This window comes from Cicer arietinum, chromosome 3, assembly GCF_000331145.2.
Source record: "Cicer arietinum cultivar CDC Frontier isolate Library 1 chromosome 3, Cicar.CDCFrontier_v2.0, whole genome shotgun sequence".
Classification (NCBI taxonomy): Eukaryota; Viridiplantae; Streptophyta; class Magnoliopsida; order Fabales; family Fabaceae; genus Cicer; species Cicer arietinum.
The window spans coordinates 63,161,642-63,188,813 of record NC_021162.2 but is presented as its reverse complement, the minus strand read 5'-3'; the positions used below and the strand labels follow the sequence as shown (position 1 = coordinate 63,188,813).

General features: G+C 28.7%; 2 protein-coding genes across 2 annotated transcripts; both read left to right on the top strand.

Moving 5' to 3' along the window:
* Positions 1 to 558: 558 nt before the first annotated feature.
* LOC101491947 (uncharacterized) lies at positions 559 to 15,735 on the top strand. The gene is made up of 20 exons (XM_073366768.1): positions 559 to 912; positions 1,302 to 1,451; positions 2,661 to 2,842; positions 3,496 to 3,603; positions 4,002 to 4,172; positions 4,255 to 4,788; positions 5,167 to 5,241; positions 5,315 to 5,443; positions 5,520 to 5,594; positions 5,682 to 5,891; positions 6,097 to 6,249; positions 6,345 to 6,559; positions 6,787 to 6,904; positions 7,002 to 7,134; positions 13,013 to 13,214; positions 13,294 to 13,399; positions 13,476 to 13,616; positions 13,713 to 13,838; positions 13,985 to 14,099; positions 14,759 to 15,735. Exons 1-20 carry the CDS (start codon positions 714 to 716, stop codon positions 15,133 to 15,135), a joined length of 3,519 nt encoding a protein of 1,172 aa, XP_073222869.1. The 5' UTR covers positions 559 to 713; the 3' UTR covers positions 15,136 to 15,735.
* Positions 15,736 to 19,481: 3,746 nt separating this feature from the next.
* LOC113785779 (non-specific lipid-transfer protein 2) lies at positions 19,482 to 20,046 on the top strand. The gene has a single exon (XM_027332770.2). It carries the CDS (start codon positions 19,556 to 19,558, stop codon positions 19,832 to 19,834), a length of 279 nt encoding a protein of 92 aa, XP_027188571.1. The 5' UTR covers positions 19,482 to 19,555; the 3' UTR covers positions 19,835 to 20,046.
* The last annotated feature ends 7,126 nt before the right edge of the window (positions 20,047 to 27,172 follow it).

Genomic DNA, 27,172 nt, shown 5'->3' with positions numbered 1-27,172 from the left:
AAACAAATAAGTCGAAGGACCGATTAGCTAGAATTATTGTGAAGGATTAGGTATTTCTTGGTGTTTATGAAAGAATTGGACTTACTAATACAACTTATAAAATACTCTTGTGCACGCATATGTAGACGTGGTTACTCTAATTTTTTGTCAGATGTACACATGTGCACGGTTAAACATCGTTACTCTAATTTTATCTCAAATAATAGTTAAAGAAAATCAATTAAAAAAATAATCTTATTTATACTATAAATAAGGAATCTAATTTATTATAGTTAATAGTAAAGAAATAAAATTGAAATTGATTATTTGATAAAAAAGCAATACGAAATTTTCTTTTCAATGATATAATTAATGTAAAATATTATATTTTTCTACGGTAGATCAATTTAACAAACGGTATACCGTAGACTCATATATTAAAATTGTTCAAAATTTACTATCTTTCATTAAAAAGTCCACCATTAATAAGAATAATTTAATAATATTAAAATTATATAACTTTTTAAAATCTACATGCAACAGATAATTATTACTATTAGGCTGGATAAATTAATAACTAAACATGTGAGATGCTACCTAACTAGCCTGCAGCATACATTTGAAATTGCGACTTCACACTCACTCACCCACCTTCTTCCTCCTCCACAATTGTTCAATTCAATGTCCTCAGATCAGACACTGTTAGGGTTTTGATCTGAGGATTTACAAGAGAGATGGACGTAGATAGATCATCACTGTGCAATTGCGTCGTCAACTTTCTGTTGGAGGAAAACTACTTCCTTACAGCTTTTGAGCTTCTTCACGAGCTTCTCGACGATGGCCACGACGATCAAGCCATTCGTCTCAAACAGTACTTCTCCGATCCCTCTCTCTTTCCCCCTGATCAAATCTCTCGCCTCAACTCTCTCCGAGGTACCTAATCTGCAATCACCATTCACGCTTTAACTCTTTCAGTTTCCGAATTTTTCATTCTTTTAAGTAGTCAACGCTGAAAATTTTGACATGAATCAACTCCAACCATGCTTATTTGTAAATTGTACTGTCAATATAGTGCGTACTTTGTGCATTTCACTGATTAGATCTTTAAAATTGAATTGAATGGCATGGTTTATATGCGGATTTGTTAGAAGAGGATTTCGATTTTGGAATACAAAAACAAAATTGAAGTCATCCTAATGTGTTTGTAGTCTAACCTGACTTATAGGAGCAGATATATGATATTTAAGTATAGATTTCTTGATGTAATCCTGTACCTTATGATGATAATTTTTCTTACTCATTTTTTGTATTTTGAAATGCAGTGGCAGATCCTCAAAGTTTGCTGGTAGAAAAAGAAGCAGCAGAAGAAAAGTTAGCTATAAGTGATTATGAACTGCGTTTGGCTCAAGAAGACATCTCAAAACTCAAGACTGAATTGCAGAAGAAAACAGAGAACCTTAATGAACTGAGTGGTATATTTTTTTCAGGACATTTTGACCTTTGTAGTACCTTTTATATTTCATGTCATACAGTTTTTACGGAATTAAGTATAGTTATCTTGATGACCTTTACTTATGAATGATATGTTCATTTTTTTTTTTATATATTTTCATTAGCTAGAAAAAGAAATACTATTAGATAGGAAACAGGGAACAGGAGAAAGGATAATGTTTGTGTCATCCAATAGAAGAAACAGAGATGAAGAAAAACAAAATGTTAAAACCTTTACAAGAAACCATAAACAAGAAAACCATCCAAGGATAAAAAAACACCACAACCCAAGGGATAATCTTATACTAAAACTAAAACAAAACAGCAAACTCTTTTCCTTCAAAAGAAACTACTTAAAAATTTGAATTCCTTTAGGCTTTCCATAATTTAAAATATTGTTATTGTTGACCTTAACATTTTTGTTGTTGAAAAATCTCTTTCAGTCCTTGACTGTAAGTTAGCATCAAAGTCAAGAGTCTAGACACCCTTCATGAACTTCTTATATCAATATTTTCACTTAAAACTATCCACAAGTGGACCTTTGTTAATCCTGTTCTTAAAATTTCAGTAACCTCAACACTATTTTGTTAAAAATGCTCCTTCACTCTGTTAGGTACCAAGAGAAACCTGTTAGTTTATTATAAGAAAACGGGTAGGAATGTAATAGAATAGTTGGTTGCTAGATACTAGTTAGAGTTGTTTAGGGATGTTTTCTGTTATTGCTGTTGGCTGGTTCCCTTCCCCTTGCTGTGTTGGTTGGTTCTATAATCTATAAAGACTGCTATATAGTGCGAAATGCTTTTACACGATTTGACGACAAGAGTTCCTAACTAACCATACATGGGTACTTCTGTAAAATAAAAAATGGTAAAATAGTAATAACCAAATTAAACAAAGTACATTTCATCTATAAATAGGACTAACCTCCGATAGTTAGGATTAGAAAATTATTTTGTTATTGTTGTGAACTAGAGAATGCTCTAGTTGGTGAATAAACCCCGTTTCCCTAAAGATTAGGAATTGCATGTTCCTAACACACTCATTAAGGCAATTTCGGTTTATACTCTGCTCTTCTAATTCTTTCTTTCTCTTATGAAATTTTTTCTTGTGTATAGAAAAATAATGACTTGGAATACTTGAGATGTTCTGCTGTTGTCACTGCTTTATGGCATACTTCTTTTTGAATGCAGTTACGCAGTTAAGTGGAGATGTTTCAGTGAATGATGGGAAGCAAATTCAACAGAAAAATAATACTTCCTTCACCGATTTGGGTCTGTTAAAGGATACTGAACGTCGAGATCTTAATTGTGCTGTAAAGGAATATTTGCTCCTAGCTGGTTACCGTCTAACTGCAATGACTTTTTATGAAGAGGTTCGTATTGTTGTATCGGTTAATTGGTAGTTTATATACAATCTGACAGATCTTTGGTTATTTTTTGTGTAAATCGTCATAAATGCTGTCAATTCATATATGGTGGATGATAGAAAACAGAATTTTATTGGCTGGAATTGATGAGCTCTGAAGCTCTTACAATGCTGGAAATATGAAAATGCAGAAAAATAAATAAACCAGAGTTCTAAGAACTCCTAAACTAGAGCAGAATTGCTCCTAACTAGAGAAAGAATTCCCCTAATTGTTTCTTTGAATATTTTCTGAATATCTTCCCCTCTTCCTATTCCCTCATTCTTATAACATAAAATAAATGACATTATTAATTAGCTTTTATTCATTTCATTCATCTTTCTTGAAACTGAATGTCTTTCCCACTTCCCCCTCTTTAATGGAATATCAGTAGAATAAGAGACATTGTTACTAGCATTTATTCCCTCCATCCATCATTCTAGAAACTGAATGTGTGAAGTGTGTGACTTGGTTGAGTGGGCCCCACTATTTGGGCCCTCATTCCTCTTAATTTGCGGTGTTCTATCAGTGGACATGGATACAATTTTAGTGATGGTTTTGCCCTTCCTATTTGGTGCTTAATTTTAGTGATTTCTTATTCTATACTATAACTATTGCTGCAGGTTACTGACCAGAACTTGGACATTTGGCACAACACACCTGCATCCGTACCTGATGCGTTGCGGCATTATTATTATCAGTATCTTTCATCAACTTCAGAGGCTGCTGAGGTGATTTATTTTCATTATATAAGCAAGTTTTCATTGTGTAACACCTTTCGTACTAGATTGTACCTCAAAAAAATTGTTCTGAGAAGTTGCCCTCTTTTCTAATGTCTTTCCACCACTTGACCTCTTCAGCCCATTTTGTGGGTTTTATGTCTTGCATTTCCTTCATACATTTCATATGCACTTTTTTTTTTCTGCAATTGTCAATTGTTACATTTTTCTCTAAGTTTTTTGTCTGAGTGTCTGAATGCATATTAGTTTATTGGCTTACCTATTTATGTTAGGAATTCCGTGAACAAGCCTTAATCTCATCCTAATATATAAATTTTAGAGTTGGGAGACACAAGCTAAGTGATTCTTTTCGCATTACTGTTTCTACTGAAATCCACATGAAAATGCAGGAAAAATTCTCTCTACTTCAAGAGAACGAAACTTTGCTGAAATTGAATAAGAAGCTGAATCAAGAAAAGGAAACCTTGTTGAAGAACAAAGATTTGACAGATACTCAAATTGGAAAGTTAACTAAATCCTTGGAGGGAATGCAGAAAGATATCAGAGACAAAGAGAATCAGGTAGTTCATTTTTAGTATAAATGATTATGTCAAACAGCATTTGTATTTATGAAAGTTGTGATATACCAATTTTAACTTTCAGGTGCTAGTTTTAAAACAGTCCTTGGAACACCAAAGAAAAGAGCTCAATGATTGCAGAGCTGAGATCACTTCACTGAAAATGCATATTGAAGGGTCTCTCTCAGGAAATAATTTTTCTGTCACGGAAGTTACTAATGTTCAATCTCAATCTATAGAGAAGTATGAGGAAGAAATTAAGAAATTGCTGGTGGAAATTGAATCGCTCAAGGAAAAGAATGTAAGAGCTCCTGAACTTGGAAATTTTGCTGGTTCTGAAATGGAAAATTTACAGAGAAATGATAAAGTGATTGAGATTCACGACCGAGGTACACTTTCGAATCCTATTGATGTGGCGGTTGGTGTTGTAAGCAATGAAGATGCTCAATCATCAGTTGTCCAACCTCTGAATGAGAATGCAAATAACCATGAAGATACATTGCCTAGATTATTTAATCCTGCAATTACAAATAGTGCTTTGGAAAATATAAAAAATGTATCGGAACAAAATGTTGCTCAACAAGAAGAAGACAGCGGGTTACTTGAAAAATCAGACAGTGTAAGTAATGAATTAATATGAAAAAACAGCAACTTCCTTCACTCGTAATATTGACGATATCAGTAGACATTTTACTTGTTGGTTTCATATGATTTGATTTACTTTTTTGTAAAATTTGTCAAGACTGAACAGTTGGGGGTTGTTTTGGTCAAAGCTTGATCTAGTGTTAAAAACGGTGAACTGGAAGTACTATTTCTGATTTGCATTATCTGTTATGTAGCACTTTTGAAAAATATAAAGATGAAAAATCTCTCCCCTTTTCATGGAAAGAAAATATGAACAGTCAAGATGGCTAAATGTTAGCTGAATATATGTGTCATTGTCCATGTCAAATTTAACTGTGATATTTTGTTCTCATGTATGTCTATATTTTGACAGGGATTAGGAACAGTTCAGATACTTGCAGATGCTTTGCCTAAAATTGTTCCTTATGTCTTGATCAACCATCGTGAGGTTTGCTTTTCTATAAATCTGTTTGATTTGTTCTCTGTCACACGGATGCTGCATAATTATTGTTTGTTTGTAGGAGCTCCTTCCTCTAATAATGTGTGCTATCGAGCGCCACCCAGACAGCAGCACGCGAGATTCTTTGACCCACACATTGTTTAATTTAATCAAGCGTCCAGATGAACAGCAGAGGCGGATAATAATGGATGTATGTTGTGCTGTTTTCCTTACTTCTACTAATGAATGTTTTGAACACAATTTGAATTTACCTGTCATATTTTCAGGCATGTGTCAGCCTTGCAAAGAATGTTGGAGAGATGAGAACAGAAACAGAATTGCTTCCGCAGTGCTGGGAACAAGTATATTTGTGCCTCCCTTTTCAACTTACTTTTTGCCTTTGTAATGCTCAGACCAGGTTTTCAGTTTGTTAGTCTTGTGATTATTAGATAAGTCACATGTACGAGGAACGTAGATTGCTCGTTGCTCAGTCATGCGGAGAGCTTGCAGAATTTGTACGGCCTGAGATTCGCGATTCGCTTATATTATCTATTGTACAACAACTAATCGAAGACTCTGCCAGTGTTGTTCGAGAGGGTGCATCTCATAATCTAGCTATGCTGCTTCCACTTTTCCCAAACATGGATAAGTATTTCAAGGTCAGCCTCACTATATTTGCTTCGAGGCAATCATGGAGAAGGTTTCTGACTTGAGACTTTGCTAAAATGTAAGCTATAGAACAGGCTAACAAAACATGGTCTAGGGAATGGAGCCTTTTACCTTACCATAATCTGGGAAATTTTAAAGAAAAACAATAATAAAAATTAAGATTTACTCTAATTCTTTTTTTCTTCTCATTGACAGGTGGAGGAGCTGATGTTCCAATTAGTATGTGACCCAGCTGGAGTGGTGGTGGAAACTGCTCTCAAGGAATTGGTTCCTGCAGTCATAAAGTGGGGAGACAAATTAGATCATGTTTTGAGAGTTTTACTTTCTCATATTTTAAACTCAGCTATGGTATTTGTTTTCCTTTGTACAATCCCTTTCAGACTTAAAATTTCATTGTTTATCAACAAAAAATTCTGAGTGGAACTTTTTGCCCCAATCTGCAGCGTTGTTCGCCTCTTTCTGGGGTTGAAGGGTCTATAGATTCACATCTCCGTGTATTGGGTGAAAGAGAGCGGTGGAACGTAGATGTTTTGTTGAGAATGCTGGTAGAATTGCTTCCTCTCATGCACCAAAAAGCAATTGAGACATGCCCATTCTTGTCCACCACAGAAACTACCCCAGCTGCGGTATCTATTCCATTGCTAGAATTGTATGCTAGGTAAGCTTATCACAGACAGTTTATTTTGAATAATGCAATTAGGATACTTGGAAGAGTCAATGCCACTGTCAGTCTTGGCGTCACATCCTTCCTCTGGATTCTTGTTGATTCATGTTGTGACGTTTGTGCATTCCAAACATGCATTTCTGCATACGCTAAAAGAAAAACCGTGCATGACCACTCTATCAAAGCTGCTGCTGATCTTTAATGGTCTCCATTTTTGCTAGGGGACAAGTTGAATGGGGTGCATTTGAATGGATGCATGTTGAGTGTTTTCCAAATTTGATACAGTTGGCCTGCTTGTTGCCACAAAAAGAAGATAATTTACGGAGCCGAATTTCAAAGGTCGTTTGCCTTCCCTTTGAAGTTTATCAAATTTTTTGTTTGACTTCTAACCAAACTTATTTCTGGATTTTTGCTGATATAGCCTGTGTAAATGCAGTTTCTGTTATCTGTTTCTGAATGTTTTGGGAATTCTTACGTGACTTGCATAATGCTACCAGTATTTTTAATAGCAGTGGGGGATGATGCTGATTTGACTTTTTTTCCTACCGCCATCCATTCAAGAATTAAAGGTAACATTTATTTCCTGTGAATTTTATGCATAATTGCTAATAATTATTTAATTTCCTTTCTAATATTCTTTTAAACACAATTTTTCAAATATTATTAATATTTTATAATTAGAGTAATTAAAATAATCAATATAGAAAAACATATTACTAATAATTGAAACTCTCACATTCAAAATAATCTCTACAATTATACTTATTTCTCAAAATACTCACATTATAATAATACCAGCATATTAGGAAATAGTCAAAATTATAAAATAAATAAATATAACATCAATATTTTATATTAATTACTAAGTCATAATAAATATATATAAAATCACAATGTCATAACAAGTATATAAAAATAAACGAAATCAGACACAATATCAATTCTATCTCAAGATAATTATTTATAAAAAAAAAATAACTAAAAAATAGAAAATAGTTATAAATAATGGAAATATATCTATGTGCATACTTAATATCAGTCAAACGTACAAAAAAAAAATATTATATTAATTTGGTGCGCGTATATACTCGTAAAATCACATAAAATTTTTTCTTTAAAATATTACACTAAAATACTATTATTATTATTATTTTAAATATATATCAATTAATAAAATATAATATTATTTATGTCGCTCATTTAATCTAATATTTTTAAAACTAGCACATCATTGAAAGCACTCATATAACGAAAATTATCCCAAAATTTATCAATACGTATTAAAATAATTTTAACATCAAATTAATTATTTAAAATTTTATTTAATTAATAAAATAGTTTATTATAAAATTTGGGGTGTTACAATTCTCCCCTTGTTAAAGAATTTTGTCCTCGAAATTTTCGGTGAGTGAACTAATATCTAACTTACCACCCTCAAGATTCAAACCTAGTCTATAAACATATTTAAGACATTCAATCTCCAATTAAGCACATAATGTAAAATTCAACTAACATAGCATGATGGACTAACATGACAAAATAAATCAATTAACACGTATAATATTTATCATTCAATTATGAATTAAAATACTTATCACATTTACCATTAAATTATGAAATAAAATACCATAGAGTTACTCACTATAATTTACATATAAAACATAACATATAGATTCTATCAATAATAACGTAGTTCATTTAGTTTCGTTAAATGGAACACATTTCAAGTACGCAGGCAATTTCGACTATTTCTTTCATACCAAATATTACTAGTTTTACTCCTTAAAATAAGGTCTAAATCATATCACGAAACATTTAACAAATTTAACTTAGGTCTGACAAAGAGAGTAACTTTTTAAAATATAAAACACATCTAACAACTTAATAACACTATAATAGAATTACAATTAATTACTCTATAAAAACATATTATATATATAATCAAGCATTTCCAATAAAATATATTTAATAATTAAATCCATTCAATTGATATAAGCAATGAACATGTTTTTTAACTATTAAAAATAAAATTAAAGGTACTTCTAACAAAATAATGAGTTATCGTTGTCTTTTTTATTGACGATGAGTCATCGGGGTAGCTAGTACCTCCTACTCATGTAGTCAACTACTTAAGGAACTATAACTGGAGGCATTCAAATTCAAACATGGATAATTAAAAGTGTCTTTAACATAGTTCAGGAGTGCGAAGGCGACGCCACAACTCCTACTCCTTACTTCAAGTTAAAACCCACTTAATTATACATTTCCAATAATTTATTTGTAATTTACAACTAGGTATAACAACAAAAGAAATGACACTTGCATCAATATGAATCGCCAATTAAAATAAAGAAATATAGCATTATTTCACTTTTAAACACACAATTACTGTAAGAACTATTCACAAATTCCCAACACTTAGAACGTCTGAAACACAAACACTTTCACATTCACCTAATCACATATACATGCATATAAATAATTCAATAATTGACATCATGATGTAAAATATTCTCACAACAATCCAACAACAAGAAACTTATCACAATTAAATTAATAATTCACCTTTTTTTTTTTGAATCAATCTTTATCATTTAACAAAATTAAAACAAAGATTTTTCAATTAGCAAGTAAAGTAAGCAACTATTTTTACTCGAAGTTAATATAACAATCATAAAACTAAAATAAATCTCGTAATACATAAATCATTTTAGTGGTTAATCAATACTCTAAATTTGATTTCGAACACTTAAATTATTTTAAAAGGATCACTAATCTTTTAATACCATAAAATAATTTTTCTTCCTATTTTCAAACTTTTCCTTAGATTACGTCTTAATAAATCTTATGATTTTTTTTTTAACTACTTTTAAAATCAATAGGATTACTAAAATTTCACCAATATCTTAACCACCCAAAATACCTTTCAAGATATTTAAGCAATCTTAAAACAATTTTTTTTTTCAATCTATATTTTGAAATCAAAACAAATCAAATCATGTATATAAAATTAGATACAAAATTTTCTAATTCACCAAGACTTAAAATAGTTATATATTTTTTTTTCCTGATTTCTAAAAACTATTTTTACAACAAATCTTCTAGATTATATATATATTTTTTTAAACAAAAAAAAAAACAGCACATAGTAAAACTTGGCGTAAATTATTTTTCCTCTTGTATGACTAAGCTAAATTTTAAATAAAATCATCATAAATATATACTTTTTATTATTATTTTAAGAATCAACACAACTCCAACACAATCTAATTCTCTACAATAAGTCAACAATAAGTCAACAATAATTCACACATAAAGTATTTCCTTTTATAAAATAAATCAAATTTAATTCCTTCACAATTCTTTGTTTCTAAACATCTAACTATCAAATTTCAACCTTCAAGAATTACTACTGCAAATAATATAAATTTTATAATATTTCAAAATCATGATGAATGTCCTAAATTGATTTCAAAGCAATATAAAAACATTAATCATTAAGATACAACCATCAATATTTTCAAATGATTTAGAATTAAAATCTACGCTTTAAAATCATTTTTTTTTAATAATCAAGAGTAATTCAAACAAAAGTTACTTTTTATTTTATAAAATAAGTCAACTCTAACTCCTTCACGTATTTTTTGTTCTAAGTTCTACCACCTCTAATATTCAAAATTTATTATTATTACTATGAATTTCCTAATATTTCAAAATCACTGCCAACTTTCTAAATTGACTTCATTAGAAAGATCAAAACTTTAATAATCATGTAATGACCTTAAAGACAAGGTCTATCAATGGATAATTAGTATCACATCGATTAAATTCATAATTTCAAACATATAGTAGCCCATCAATAAAAAAAATTATTTCTAACTATGCACTATAACAAAAGAGCAAAACATCAAAGTAATAAACACAAATCCAATCAAAAGGTAATTAACTCAATCATGTCAACAATTCAAATTAACTTAAATCTTAAGAAATATTTTCCTATTATCTTTAATCACTTAAATAGGAACTTAGAATCCACAATGCAACACAATTTGAGAAAGAAGATAGTAAATAGTTAATTAGTAACTTAAAAAAATATGTACAATTATACAAAAACATACATCACATAACACAATAATATAACAGAGAGAAAAAAAAACATGATAGTGAAAATAATTAATACACAAGAAAACACAATTGACACGACTGACATTTGACTCACATTGAATCGACACTCAACCCACTCGCCCTGATTGGACAGACCTGCTCTGATACCACTAATGTGACACCCTAATTCCCAAAATAATATATATAATAATTTATATCATATTTTCTATAAAATTTGCAGCGGATAAATAAAAATATGTTTCCAAGAAAATAAAAACTTTAATTTTTATTTTAGGATATCACAATTTAAACTTATTTTATCCATTAAAATACTGCAATCTTGATAAGCTTGATTTAAATATAATTACTTGATTTAATTCTAAAAACTTACTAGTACTTCTAAGATTTTCGTACAAAATTTCGATTCAAATTAAATAAGTAAAATACAAATTAAAACCCTTATTCCCGGTATCACCTATCAGAGCGAGGTTCCTCCCAAACTTGAACGTCAAGACTCATTAACCTGTAATAACTGCGATTTCGCAAACGCATGGCCCAGCCAGTCAAACACAAACAACGAAGGAGGTGAGTTTCAAAATCATGATGACAGTATAATACAAGTAAGAAGAACACGCAAACAATCATAATAGAACCGTATCATTAGACAAATATTCCATCGAGAAAATACCACATTAAAAAGTCAAAAGCACTCAAGAAAAATCAATTAATTTCACTAAAACAACAAATTGTCTAAGAGAAATTAACACCACACACGATACATATTAATCACAACAAAACAATCACAATAAAGTGCAATGCTATGCATGAGCTTAGACTCTACTTCACAATGTGGTACCATTCTATGCTCAGTCATGCGGAGAGCTTGCAGAATTTGTACGGCCTGAGATTCGCGATTCGCTTATATTATCTATTGTACAACAACTAATCGAAGACTCTGCCAGTGTTGTTCGAGAGGGTGCATCTCATAATCTAGCTATGCTGCTTCCACTTTTCCCAAACATGGATAAGTATTTCAAGGTCAGCCTCACTATATTTGCTTCGAGGCAATCATGGAGAAGGTTTCTGACTTGAGACTTTGCTAAAATGTAAGCTATAGAACAGGCTAACAAAACATGGTCTAGGGAATGGAGCCTTTTACCTTACCATAATCTGGGAAATTTTAAAGAAAAACAATAATAAAAATTAAGATTTACTCTAATTCTTTTTTTCTTCTCATTGACAGGTGGAGGAGCTGATGTTCCAATTAGTATGTGACCCAGCTGGAGTGGTGGTGGAAACTGCTCTCAAGGAATTGGTTCCTGCAGTCATAAAGTGGGGAGACAAATTAGATCATGTTTTGAGAGTTTTACTTTCTCATATTTTAAACTCAGCTATGGTATTTGTTTTCCTTTGTACAATCCCTTTCAGACTTAAAATTTCATTGTTTATCAACAAAAAATTCTGAGTGGAACTTTTTGCCCCAATCTGCAGCGTTGTTCGCCTCTTTCTGGGGTTGAAGGGTCTATAGATTCACATCTCCGTGTATTGGGTGAAAGAGAGCGGTGGAACGTAGATGTTTTGTTGAGAATGCTGGTAGAATTGCTTCCTCTCATGCACCAAAAAGCAATTGAGACATGCCCATTCTTGTCCACCACAGAAACTACCCCAGCTGCGGTATCTATTCCATTGCTAGAATTGTATGCTAGGTAAGCTTATCACAGACAGTTTATTTTGAATAATGCAATTAGGATACTTGGAAGAGTCAATGCCACTGTCAGTCTTGGCGTCACATCCTTCCTCTGGATTCTTGTTGATTCATGTTGTGACGTTTGTGCATTCCAAACATGCATTTCTGCATACGCTAAAAGAAAAACCGTGCATGACCACTCTATCAAAGCTGCTGCTGATCTTTAATGGTCTCCATTTTTGCTAGGGGACAAGTTGAATGGGGTGCATTTGAATGGATGCATGTTGAGTGTTTTCCAAATTTGATACAGTTGGCCTGCTTGTTGCCACAAAAAGAAGATAATTTACGGAGCCGAATTTCAAAGGTCGTTTGCCTTCCCTTTGAAGTTTATCAAATTTTTTGTTTGACTTCTAACCAAACTTATTTCTGGATTTTTGCTGATATAGCCTGTGTAAATGCAGTTTCTGTTATCTGTTTCTGAATGTTTTGGGAATTCTTACGTGACTTGCATAATGCTACCAGTATTTTTAATAGCAGTGGGGGATGATGCTGATTTGACTTTTTTTCCTACCGCCATCCATTCAAGAATTAAAGGTAACATTTATTTCCTGTGAATTTTATGCATAATTGCTTCATATTTGACTGTTCACTTTTAGGTTTGAGGCCAAGATCTGCCATTGCTGATAGGATTTCTACTATGTGTGTCTTGCCGCTTCTGTTGGCTGGTGTTTTGAGTGCTCCTGGAAAACAAGAGCAATTAGCAGGATATTTAAGGAAGCTGCTACTAGAAGACAATTCCATGGAAAATCGATCAACCAAGCATACTCCTGAGATTATTAATGCTATTCGCTTCATCTGGTTTGATTATCAACCATACATTTTTAAATTTTAAAGGATTTTTCTTCAATATTCATAATGAGCTTTCTTTATAATCCAGCACATTTGAAGAAAACCATGCCATGATATTTAATATTTTATGGGAAATGGTTGTCAGCTCAAACATGAGCATGAAAATAAATGCTGCACAGCTGCTGAAAGTTATTGTAAGAATGCTGCCTTCTTATTTTCAAGATGCATCTCATACAAAAGCCTAAACTAAGACAGCTTCTTAATTAATAGGTGCCATATATTGATGCAAAGGCTGCTTCAACTCATGTTTTGCCTGCCCTGGTTACTCTTGGATCTGATCAAAACCTGAATGTAAAATATGCCAGCATAGATGCATTTGGTGCAGTGGCTCAACACTTCAAAAATGAGACGGTACTGCTACTAGTATTTCTCTCTAGTATATGTTGAAATTATGATGTTAATGCAACTATTTATTTCATATTCTTGATCAAATAAGATATCTTCCAGATTGTTGACAAGATACGTGTTCAAATGGATGCTTTTCTTGATGATGGTTCCCATGAAGCTACTATTGCTGTTATTCGTGCATTGGTGATTGCAGTTCCACATACAATAGAAAGACTTAGAGATTATATCCTTAACATTATATCTTGAAAAAATTGTTCCGAGAAATAATGAATCTCCTGACATTGTTTTCTCATTTTTTTAGTCATTTGCATTTTATGTTGGCTTTCAAGGTCTCTGAAATAGTGTTTTTGTTTCTTTAACTTGACATACATCTTTTGTCCAAGATTTTCCAACTTACAGCAATGCCAAATGCAGCAAGTGATTTAATGCGTCGACGAGAGAGAGCCGATGCATTCTGTGAGGCAATCCGTGCTCTGGATGCTACAGGTTTGCTCATATAAAAATTATATTAATTTGGCATTGCCAAATTCTTTTGAGCTATTTCTATAATGTTCAAGTCAAGGTTTGATTGATAGCATTAATGCTTTGGACTTGTAACTGTTAATCATGAACATCCTGTATTCTGTTGTCATAGGATTCAGAATTTTTATTGATGTAAACATGTAATCTACACATGAAGCTATCAGTTTGATAGTTTTTCCATAACCCAATTAGTACCTGCAATGTATGGATCTTTTTATCCGAATGTGTTGTGTTAAATCTAATAATTGAATTTCAAACCATACTCTTATTCATTTTTTGAAGTCTCTTCCCTTTTTTAATAGAAAATATTATTATGTAGTAAAATTAAGTTATAGAGGAATCATAAGACTGAGACATCCTCCAAACAGGAAATGATATAATTTTTTATCCTCTATCTATTGTTGATCATAATTCTCTTATGTTTTTCAGTCACTCCCTATGATGACAAACCATTTGTAATTTCAATATTCTACTTAATGCACCACCAGTACGCTAGAGTCTACAATTGCAACATTGTTTGTAAAAATCATAGTTTACAAGTTTTTATTTCATGGAGACTGTGTTACTGTTGTTGAAATTTCTTTCTTCCCTCTAGTATTTTTAATTATTAGTTTCTCTTGTAGATCTTCCTGCAAATAGTATTCGGGAATTCTTCCTGCCTGCTATACAGAACCTCTTAAAAGACTTGGATGCACTGGATCCAGCACACAAAGAAGCCCTTGAAATTATTATGAAGGAAAGATCGGGGGGAACTTTTGAGACTATTAGCAAGGTCATGGGTGCCCATCTTGGGCTTCCATCATCAGTTAGCAGCTTCTTTGGTGAGGGTGGGTTGCTCGGAAAAAAAGAAATCACGGAGCCGTCATCAGAGGTAGCTGTGTCCCCCAAGGCTGCCACTCCACCCGCAGATGACACTAGATTTAGGCGCATCATGATGGGAAATTTCAGCGAGATGCTTCGTGGCAAAGCAAAAGCCCAAGAGGGTGGTCAGAACCAATAAGATGCATTTACCGATGGCAATTTTCTGCTCAGTTAATTGTTTCATCAGGTGAATGTCACTGTTTTCCAAATGTACAACCAAGACTTATGATACTAAGTGGATTCCTTTTACAGTATTGTTTCTGGGATAGAAATAGAATTTGAAGATATAAATGAATAGTTTAATAGGCCCTGTCTTGGGGACAGGAGAGTGATTTGAATCGAGAGCCCACGGTATATGTGATTTGTTCATTAAACTATCATCTGCTCTATGCTTTGTGTTTTACTCACATTTTATGGTTTGGGATTTTTAGAAATGACACTCTCGCAATGCCTTTCCAGCAAGATTCTTATTTGACTGAAACCCAACAGCAGAATCAAAACATGGGCGGATTTTACAGTAAACCAAACCAGTATTGGTGCGGCAGACAGAGTCCTAAGATTTACCTGTATATTATACTATTGTTTGGTTTTCTGTTCAGTTCTCCTTAATAAAATATTTGTAAAATGTGAACATATGAGGGCAATGTTCTCCCTTTTTACATATTAGTGGGTGGCCATGGATCCAGGTCAATTGATGACCCAATTTTCAACGTGAAAATTTGTTGGTTCATTCGGTTAATGATTCGTACGATTTGGTTTGTATTTTTTCTGTCCCAATATGGTTGATTTGGCTAATTCTAACACTTTGGGTTCCAGAAGGGATAAATAATCTAAACCACTTCTAACACTTTTATAATATATAATATTGTAGACTTTTACTTAGTTTTTATTTTGAAAATTCTCATGTTAAGTTCTCAATGAAGAAAACAAATGTGATCACCTACACCTTAGCAATGACAATCACATATACGCCTAACCCTCGAAGCTATCATTATATTCTTACATATATTAAACCTTTTATTATTGATGAAATGAAGTAAAAAAATTCATGTCAAAAACCGAAAAATCAGAAATTATGATAAGTATATCAAAAAATATTTTAAAAGATAAAAGTGACAATTTAATAGACTAAATCCTGAAAATAATAAAGTGACAGTTAAATAATAATGATAATAACAAGTATTTATAAGGAAAATCGGTTATTAAGCTCGACTCGACTTCTTTATTTTTTTGTTATAAATTAGGTATGAGTATAATGGAAATCAAAGCTCTTCTTTAAGAGTTTTCATGTAATTGAATTCCCATAATTGGATTCAAACCTATGGCATGTGGTTAAAGCAAAAGAAACATGAACCATCTCATGTAAAATGAGCTTGATTTCTGGTCACTCGAGTTATAAGCTTTTTGGTTATGAGGAATTAAAACTAGTCACCACATTAGTTAATAAAGGCCTGCTAATCTTGTAACACGCAATACCTTTATATCGTGTAACAACTGTTTTCGGGTAAAATCGTGTAATGAACTTCATTCGGTTCTCTCACGATATAAGTTTTAACGTTTTTGGTTGCAAGGAATTAATACGTCACGAAATTAGTAAAAAATAATAAATTGTGTTAAAAATTTGAAAATCATTATTCTTTAGAATAAGGTTAAATGGTACAAATGATATAAGAATGATAATTTATTTTGTTAAATATGATTCATTAAAAAGTCAAATTATAAATTTTAAGAAAACCATGGATGGATGAATGTGAAAGTGATTTATCTTATAATTTTCGTTTTTTTTTACTCTAATACAAACCAAGGATTTCCTTTTTTCTTTTTATGGTAAATTTGAAAAGCATTGTTACTGTTTTAAGTGATTGACAGACACTCCACCAAATTTTACGTGTATTCTTTAAAGACCTATATACACTAAAATTTTCATTTGTTTTTAACGTGTTAATTTACAACTTTATAAAAAAAGGTGGTAAGTTACTTCTGTAGAAAAAGTCGCCCATAGTTAGAAGTAGTAATAGATTAAACCGAATGATTTAGCTTATAATATAGATTCAGGTCAAAACATAATTTTTTTAATAGATAAGATTAAGATTTTTATTTTTTTAATAGATAAGATTTTAAGATTTTTATTTTTTTTAATATTTATTGAGTTAAAAAGAGAAGCTTCATGCGACAAAAAAAATTTACAAATTTACAAAGTCGACCTACTTAGTTAAATATAAATAATTTTATTATTATTATATTTTTTTTTATTTTGTATTAAATTATAAATTTGTTTATATTTTATATAATTTAAATTTAATGAATTACATTAATTTTTATCATATTTAAATGTATTATTAATTATAAAATAGAATTTAAATATGACGTCATATAATATTAAATTTTCTATAAAAAAATCGTATTAGATACTAAAATAAAATTTAAACTCATTAATATATTAATTTTTTATCGATTTACGATTACATACACCACTTAAATGACGTAAATTTTTATAAAAAAAGTGGTTTGAGATTTTAAACAAATCTTATTATATGTAAAAAAATATTTTATCAAACCTTAAAAGTATATATAACAAATAAGTTCAAATCTTATCATATTTTAAAAAATATCTTATTAAATTTTAAATATATATATATATATATATATATTACAAGTAAATGAGTAATAAATCAAACTCAAATATAATATTTTTAAAATTACTTGGATTCTTGTTGAATATAGTACCTAACAGCTAATAATTTGAAGTTGTTACTTTTCTCATAGTTACCTAATTATCCTCCTTATAAAAATTGTTCATTTCACCCAGAATAGGTTAATTAATATGCCAATAGGCCAAATCATACTTTCAAATAGACCAGGTTTGACCTTAAAAAACATATATTACAAATAATAGATAAAAAGTAATTATTAGTAATCAAATATATCTAAGCAAGTGACTTAAGATAGTCTAGGGGCGGATCTACTCTTAATGATGGTGTGCACGTGCACACCTTACAAAAATAAAATTGCTCTATATTATCCTATATTTTTTTTACAGTTTTGCACCTTAATTTAAGCACACTAATTTTATTATTTTTTCTTGCACATGCAACACACAGGTACTTCACTTCTATAGAAAAATATGTGTTCAATAACATATCGACGATGAGTTGATCATTCAACAATTTCAATATACGAAATTTTAGAAAAAAATAATGGTTTCTTTATAATTTATTTATTATATTTATTCAAAATTTAGGGTTAAATCTATTTTCTATCTCTAAAAATTTAATTCATTTTTAATCTCACATTTGAAAGTTACCGTGTTTTCAATATATTTTTATATGCATGATAGTGATATAATTAATTAAAATTAAATAATTTTCACAACTTAACCAAATAATGTCGTATAAATGCCACTGGAATGGAATGGTCTAGTCTATTCTCACTAGAGAGTCTGTCCCTATATAAAAACATGTGTATAGTGAATTATAATTCTCATCACCGTAAGAAAGAGACATGAAGATATATAGATTCACCTGAAGAGTATGACCTTAAATTGTGTTTGCCCCAAGAGCATGATCCTTCAATAAATTTTACCGTAAAACGAGACGTGATGTGAGTTTACCGGAAAACATGAGTTTTCAACTTCAAAAAGAAGAAAAATAAAACACGACCTTTAAAACTAGACATGTTTTATTATTATATTTGCTGGTATTATAATAAAGAATTCAATTATATATACTTTCACATTAAAAAAAATTTACATTATTAATCATCACATGCCGTTAGATTATTAAAATATTTAATTTTTATTAAATTACTTTTATAATCACACACATAATTAGTTGTAAAATATTGATAGTGTAATTTTTTTATATGAATAGTATAGAAAAAATAAATTTTTAATAAAAGATAAAGCAGGATATATATAATTAAGTAAGAGTTATATTGTATAATTTCTACGAATATGATAAAATTAAAATGTTTGAAGTATACATACTTTCAGCTTTATAACGTTAACGAAACTAAAATTATTAATTTATATATACGGAATTAATATGTCAATTTGAATCAAATAAATGTCGTGTTAAAGTAAAAAATCAAAACAACTTTGTACTGAAATGATAAACAAAATAACTTTGCACTAAAATAAAAAAATTACAAAGAAAAAAACAGAAAAGAAATATATTTGTGAATAATTTATTTAGACAAAGAAAAAAAGAATTTTAGATGAGTAGTTTTAAAATAAAAACTAAGCCTATATTTGAATTTAGAATTATTTGTAGTGGAATTACGAAAGCCAGTAGTTATACTAGGAATTGCCACGAAATAGTAGTGGAGTTAATGCAGAATAATTACATCTCAACGACCATTTCTCGTGGGGTACAATCACATATTACTTCCCACCCAAATTAAGGCGCAATTAATATTCGTTGAGTTGAGCACCAAACCAAACCCACTACACTCTCCCACTCATTATATAAACAACCAACATACCCTCATTTTATATGCATCAATTTATCAATACTATATTAATTTCGTGTCATCAAATTACTATTTATTAGAGATCCAGAATGAAGATGAAAGTTGTGTGTATGATTGTTATGTTAGTTGTTATGGTTGATGTTGTTTCAATTGCTGAGGCTGTGAATTGTAACCCATTAGCATTGAGCCCTTGTCTTGGGGCAATTACTTCAAATTCTCCACCTTCAGCTAATTGTTGCAGCAAATTGAAGGAACAAACACCATGCTTATGTGGTTACCTTAAAAACCCAAATTTGAGGCAATATGTTAATTCCCCTGGCTCTAAACAAGTCGCTAGTACTTGTGGTGTTACCATCCCAAAATGTTAAATTAAATTAAATGCAACCCCCCATTTTCTATGTATGATCGCTCCATCCATGAGGTATTCTATTTTACAATAATTAATTATGTCCCTCAAAGTTTATCTTTGGATAATTAAGTTAGTAAGATAAGAAAGCTCGATCTATCTTTGATGTATTGGGTCTATGAACAAGTTTGTACTTGCGAATGATAAATAAGGAAATAATGGTGTTGCATACTACTTTAGAGTGGTGTTAATTTGCTCCAACAAATTAACTTTGATATTTATATGTTACTGAAATCAATGAATACAAGTTTGTGTGTTTATTAAGTAAAAAAAAACATTGTGTTTATGAATTTTTAACTGATTATTTAGTAATTGATAAGCTAGTAAATTAACATAACTCACTATATTTATATGTGAATGAATTAACTTGTATGGCATAATGTTGCAATGCAAAGAACCGACCTTCTTCCTCAATTATTGTTAATTTTTGGCAAAAAGATCAACTAACTAGTTGCTCATTATATAAGGTTTCATTTCTCTCACTTTCTCATAAATAAAGTCGTAATTTATAATTTATGCGATTTTTTTAAGTGGTATGTAATCCTCAATACATGTTTATAACGATGATTTATGCATTATTGTGCAATTCAGATTTACTTCTCTCACAATATCTCTATTCTTTTTAAGTGTTATATAAAAAATTAAAATTAAAATAATTTGTTAAATAAAAAAATTAAATTAAAATTCATATTGTGTATCAATTTATCTTTTAATTTAAAGTAATATTAATTTTTTCTCTCTTCAAATTTGCTCTCAAATAGATACATGCACATTATTTTTCATAAAACTACGGATAAGATCTCAATTTTATGAAAAATAATAATGAGATCTATATTTAAATAAGAATATATATGTTAAATTATTCATGAAAAAAGATATACCACAAAATACATATAATTTTAACAATTTAAAATACAGTTACAATTTTTGACAATTAAATTGTAGATTAACACTTTAAACCTAACAATGACACGTGTAACATGAATGATTAAGAATTCTTAAAAATCATTTGGTACTAGAGGAACCGCTGTAGAATCTATCTATTTGTTATATTTGTAATTGTATATAGACATCCAATAGAGAAAACAATTATCTCTAAATTAACCTTCTATTCAATTTACTTGGTGCATGATATTATTTTTTTAAAATATATTTTTTTAAAATATATTTTTTTTAAATATTATTAATTTATTTTAAAAAGAAAAATCAAATCCAATTAAATATATCAAAGATATTTTAATAATATTAACGTATTAAATTCACTTAAAATGGTTGGCCGAAGGTAGTATATAATTTAGATCTTCTACTTTCTCTCATGCATAAGGGTTCGGTTGATTTGGGTATTTAGAGAAGACGAGAGGAAAAGGAAGAGACAAGATATTCTAAATATTTGTTTTATTCAATTTTTTAGGAAAAGATGGAGGAGGTTCAGAATCAATTTTTTATTCTCCAAATTAAAAACATTTAGAGGGAAGAGGAAATATGTTAAAAAATAATTATTAAGTTAACAAATTATCCTCGATTTTTTATTAAAATCATAAATTATTTTTATTAAAATTTTAAAAATTGAAGTTATTTTCTTGCTCTATCATTACATTGGAACTTTATCTTTGTACTGGAGCTCTGTTACTTCTGCATTCTGTAATAAGTTGTTCTTACTCATCGTTTTGGTAACTTGTTCTTTTGCTCTTTTGCCATTTTTTCTTGGTACTCATGCCTACTTTGCTATGATGCATGTTGCATTTCACATTTGGTCAGGTCATATCAAACATTTTGAAAATCTTATTTTAATTTTAAAAATTAGATTTTTTAATTAAAAAATATTAAAAATTAAAAAACATCAATAATAAAAAATAAAAAATTTCTAAATAACACAAATATATTTATTTAAAATATTTTTATTTTTTTCTCTTTTTTTTATTAAAATATTTTTTTTTCTATTCGTTAAATCAAATAGACTTTAAAAAACAATAAATAAATATGAATCATCTCTATAAAAAAAAACTCTTGTTTTTTCTCTTTTATCAATTGAGTGAAGAGAATCCATTTTAAAAAAAATGCTAAAGAGAGTGAAGAAAAATATAAAAAAGAATTAGAAGAAAAGGGTGAAGATAAAATGAAAGAAAATTTTAAATTATATGTCACATCAGAACTCAGAATTGTTAACGACCCGTATTTTCAATTTTTATTTGTGTGGCGACAATTAATGTGATAATATGTGACTGGCCAGGTAAAAATACCCAATATAAGCATTAAATTGAGTCTTGAACGCTGAGCAGTGATTAGTCAATTTACAATATGACTAATGGTTGAAAGAAAATGAAAGCATTTATTAATGAAAATGAGATTTCCTTGCGATTTAGAAGTACTCCCTTCATTTCATACTCTTCATACTTCCCTAAAATTAGTGATTTTTTATTTTTCATATATTCCTCCACAAAATATAGTCATATTTAAAATGCTTCAGATACAAAATATCTGTTAGTTAAAATTAGGGATTTATTTGACTAATTTTAAAAAAGTGTTTAAATATAAGAGATAAATTAATATTTTTAAAGGGAAAATTTATTTTAATCATTGAAAAAAATCGTAAGATCAAATTTTATCTTTGAAGAAAATAAATGTAATTTTTAATCTCTAAAAAAATTAATTGGAAAATTTTAAACTTTATCTTTTTTATATTTTGTTTCCTTCATAAAAAGAAGACAGTGGAAAGAAGAAGAAGAAAAATAAAAATTTCATCACCATAAATAAAAAATTATAAAAAGAATGAGTATATAAAATAAAATTGCTTAAGAATCAAAGAAAATGTTTCAATTTCATAAAGAACAAACAATATTTTTTTCTTCTTTTTATATTTTCTACCTTTTTGTTATTAAAATGAAAAACTTATTTTATTTTTTATCAATGTCTACTTTTTGTTTAAAAATATTTATCTCATTGTATAAATACACATTTTCTTATTTATTTTCTCGTATAGTTTAATTTAATAAGCATTAACAATGCAAAATCATTTTACATTAATTTATTTATAACGCTTCAACTTAACATGTTTTAATTAATTGAATTACAATTAAAAAATCTAAAAATAACCCAAACTGGATAACTAATCTAACAACTATTATATCCATTTGTTTCGCATCTATGTTTTTAAATCTCGCCTACCACACACCCCAATCTTGTCTACCACACACCACTCTCCCTTTCTGTCTTTCCAATTTAACGTTTTTGAATGGTGAATTATTTCATTATGCAACAAATATTTTTTTTGACCAAATTTGTAAATATTAAAATACTTTACCCCCTTGGTAACATTATATCTCCCAAATTAATTTGTAAGAATTCCTTTTTTTTTGTTCCCAGTTGGTGAGTTTGAGAAAGAAAATAAAAAGTTTCTAAATAATCATCCAATTTTCAGTGCATTTTTCATTGAATGGAGACTATTATTATTTGTATTTTTTTTTAAATTAATTAATTCCATTGAAATATACTAAGTTGATTGTCAAAATTGATTTTTTCGTTTAATGATGGTGTAAAATGATTTTATTTTCTCTCTTCGATCTTTTCTTCCTTAACTAAATAAAATATAAAGAAGATAAAGACTAAATTATCTCAATTTAATTTTTTCAATGACCAAAAATTGTCTTTATTTTTCTCAGAAACTAAATTAGACACACAATTTTTCTCAATGACTAAAATGTATCTTCATTCATATTTTACAATATTACTCATACCAAGTACTTCATATGGAATCAAATACAAACAAAAGTACAATTTAACTAAGTTTTAAAACATTTAAATTCTTTAAGTGTAACTCAGTTTTCTCCTAGATAACTTAAGTTTTGATTTACTTGATTTAGTTCTTAATTTATGTTACATTATATTTCCATCGATAGTTATTTGTCTTACTTTCAACAACGATTAAAACAATTAAAAACATTTGATAATTGGAAATTCTACAAAATATTGCACTAATATATCATTCATATTAATCAATTAGAATATACTAATAAGAAACTTGTGCATTTGCAGAGTCCAATTTATTAGTTTGAGATGTGTCCCATGTATAATTTGTTGAGGCAAAATCTGAAATTAATGTTTTGATGTAAACAAATAAAGGTTAATTAAAGACTTTAATTATGATTCTAAATTATGTATTAATTTAACACGTGCTTTTGAGTATAATAATCCAAGATAAATACAAAACAAATGAAAGAGAAATCATTTCAAAGAAAGAACTAAAAATGAATGAAATTGAATCAAGAACGTTCTTGACATAATATGAAAAACCAATAATGATCTCCACGTTTATGTCATTTTAAGCAAACAAGATTAAATAAGTTTTTAATGCAAGGAAAGTTCTTGCAAATCGCAAATGAATTTCAAGTTCATATACTAGAAATATACAACTCTCATATGAACAAAAGAATCACTAAAAAAGATCAAAGATTAAAAGACACAACTCAAAGCAAAAATGATAAATGATAATTCTCCAACAATCTAACATCAGTCTCTAGATTAATGAACACTCTCTAGCATGTTACACATAATCCTCATCAACAAACATCTTTCTCCAGCATGATTAACAACTATCTCCGGAATGATCAACATCATTCTCCAGTCTGATGACATCATTCCAGAATGATACAATCATTCTCCAGCATACTCACCATCATTTTCCAGCCTTGTTGCATCATTTTTCAGCCTGTTTTGCACGAATTAAAAGACAATCTTAATTTGAATCGATTAAGCACATCTCTGAGATGTTAGTGTGCATAAACAAATGATCATTGTAGTCAATAATGAGAAGCTATAGATCACACATTATCAACACAAAAATAGAAACGCAAAATGTTCAAAACAATAACATTCAAAGTTAAAAAAATATGGTATTTGGTCAAGTACGACACATGACATCAAGTCACATTTTCAACGGTCATAATAGATGCCTTCAACCTTCTTGAAGCCTATAAAAGGAACCTCAAACTCAAGAAAGACACAAAACTTCAAGTGCTAAGAAATTCCATCAATCACATACACTTACACACTTGAAAGCTTCTCAATTACAAAATAATCAGTTATGATTTCATCTTCATATATCTAGACCATACTACTGAATTCTTTTATCAAGAATATATTCTCAAACACAAGTTGAGCATACTCAGATTCTACCAATCTCTTTAAATCGCTATTGTGTAAATTTAAAATTATAAGGGTTGTTTATAGTTTGAGTAGTTTTGTAAAAACTCATTTTATGGTTAAAAGGTGAATTGTAAAATCCTCTCAAGATTGATAGGTGACCTGAATGAATATTTTCTTGGTGGAAAAGAATTGTTGTTATAGATCAAAGTTGATCTTAACAAAAACCGTGTAAATCAAGAACATTGTAAAACCAAGAACGTTATGCGTCTGAACACTTAGTGAAAAATCTCACAGTTGTGAGGATTGAACATAGCCCGAGTTGGGTGAACCAGGATAGATCATTGTGTGGTATCTATTCCCTTATCTCTATTTACATTCAGTCATTTTGATTACCAAGTTAAATAGACAAGCTAAAACTGTTATTTTAACCAATAACGTTTTTTGTTTTTTGTTTCTAGAACCAATAAAGTTATCCGTTTTTTGTTTTCATAACCAATATCAATCTTGAGTTATTTTCTTAAGATTTTAACATGAAATTTTAAATAGGTGAATTTACAATTCAAACCCCTTCTTTTAAATTGACATTGCTACTTCATAAATTTGTATAGTTAGTATATTATAATTATTCTGCTTTGTATGTAAACGATATTAAAAAGATATTAATTTTAGATAACTTTTTAATGACAAACATTTGTCTCATGTATGGTTTTAAAAATAAACTACAATTAATATATTTTAATTATTCTCATTTTTATTTAGAAGACATAAAATAATACTAAATATTTGTCCTTTTATGTGTTTTTATTATATTTATCAGTGATAAATATTTGTCATGTATTTTTTTATGTATCAATGATAAATATTTGTTTCGTATATTTTAAAAAATTAATCAATAACAAATATATGTTCTGTGCTATTTTATATATCAGTGACCATTTTTTTCATGTAAATTTTTTATATTTATCGGTCACAAATATTTGTCTCATTATTTTTTTGTGTATTAGTGATAAATATTTTTCCCCGTACTATTTAATACTTATCAATGATAAATATTTTATTTTATTTATTTTTTTAATATTTATCAGTGCCAAATATTTTTCCTATAGTTTTTTTTTTTATATTTTATCGGTGAGAAATATTTTTCGCATATTTTTTTATATTTATGAATAAGAAATATATGTCATGTGTTCTTTTTATGTATCAATATTAATTTTTTTGGGGGTATTTTTTATATTTTTTAGTGACAATATGTGTCCCTTATTTTTTTATGTATCAATAATATATATTTGTTTTGTTTATATTTATCACTAATAAAATATTTATCTCTTATATTTAATATTTATTCATAACAAATATGTATCTCATATGTTTCTATATTTAACAATGATAAATATTTATTATGTATTTTTTTTTTAATATTTATTATTGACAAATATGTGTGTCGTATTTTTGTATGTATCAATAAAAAATATATGTTTTTTATTTATATTTATCAGTTATAAATATTCATCTTGTGTTTTTTTTAAAACTATTTTGTGATGTATAATTTTTCCGTATATAGATTTTATAATAGATAATAATTAAAATTTATATATTATAATTATTTTTATTTATATAGTATTTAAAAAATACTAAATTAAACTAATATATTAATGACAAACATTTGTTTTGTGTATGAACTATATTCTACAATTGACGTGTAAATAATTATAGTTAGCATACTATAATTTTTCTCAATTTTATGCCGATAATATTAAAAAAGAAAAACTACAATTCTAGTAATATATACGTTTGTCACACGTATAGTGTTATAATAACTAATCACTAGAATATTCTAATTTTTTATTTTTATTTAAAAGACATGAAAATATTAAATTTAACTAATTAATTAATAAAAAATATTTTTGTAATTTTGATATCAATGTTATTAAAAAAAACTATTTTAACTATTTATTTAATAGAAAATATTTATCTCATTTATAAATTAATGCGAGAGAAAATAATTTATTTCGTATATAATAAAAATACTAATTAGTTTTTATTTCTCTTGTCATGTTATTTTTATTTTTTTCAAGAAAAGTTAAATAAACTCAATTCACTAAGCTTGACACAAGTTATGCCATAAGAAATACAAAAAGTAAATTTAAGGCATAGAAAC

What these genes read in the sequence shown, in the direction of transcription:
- LOC101491947 (XM_073366768.1), top strand. Translation starts at nt 714, where the DNA reads ATGGACGTAGATAGATCATCACTGTGCAATTGCGTCGTCAACTTTCTG. An exon ending in GAACCTTAATGAACTGAGTG is followed by an intron (nt 1,452 to 2,660) that starts GTATATTTTTTT and finishes TTTTGAATGCAG; the next exon opens with TTACGCAGTTAAGTGGAGAT. An exon ending in TCAGAGACAAAGAGAATCAG is followed by an intron (nt 4,173 to 4,254) that starts GTAGTTCATTTT and finishes TTTAACTTTCAG; the next exon opens with GTGCTAGTTTTAAAACAGTC.
- LOC113785779 (XM_027332770.2), top strand. Translation starts at nt 19,556, where the DNA reads ATGAAGATGAAAGTTGTGTGTATGATTGTTATGTTAGTTGTTATGGTT.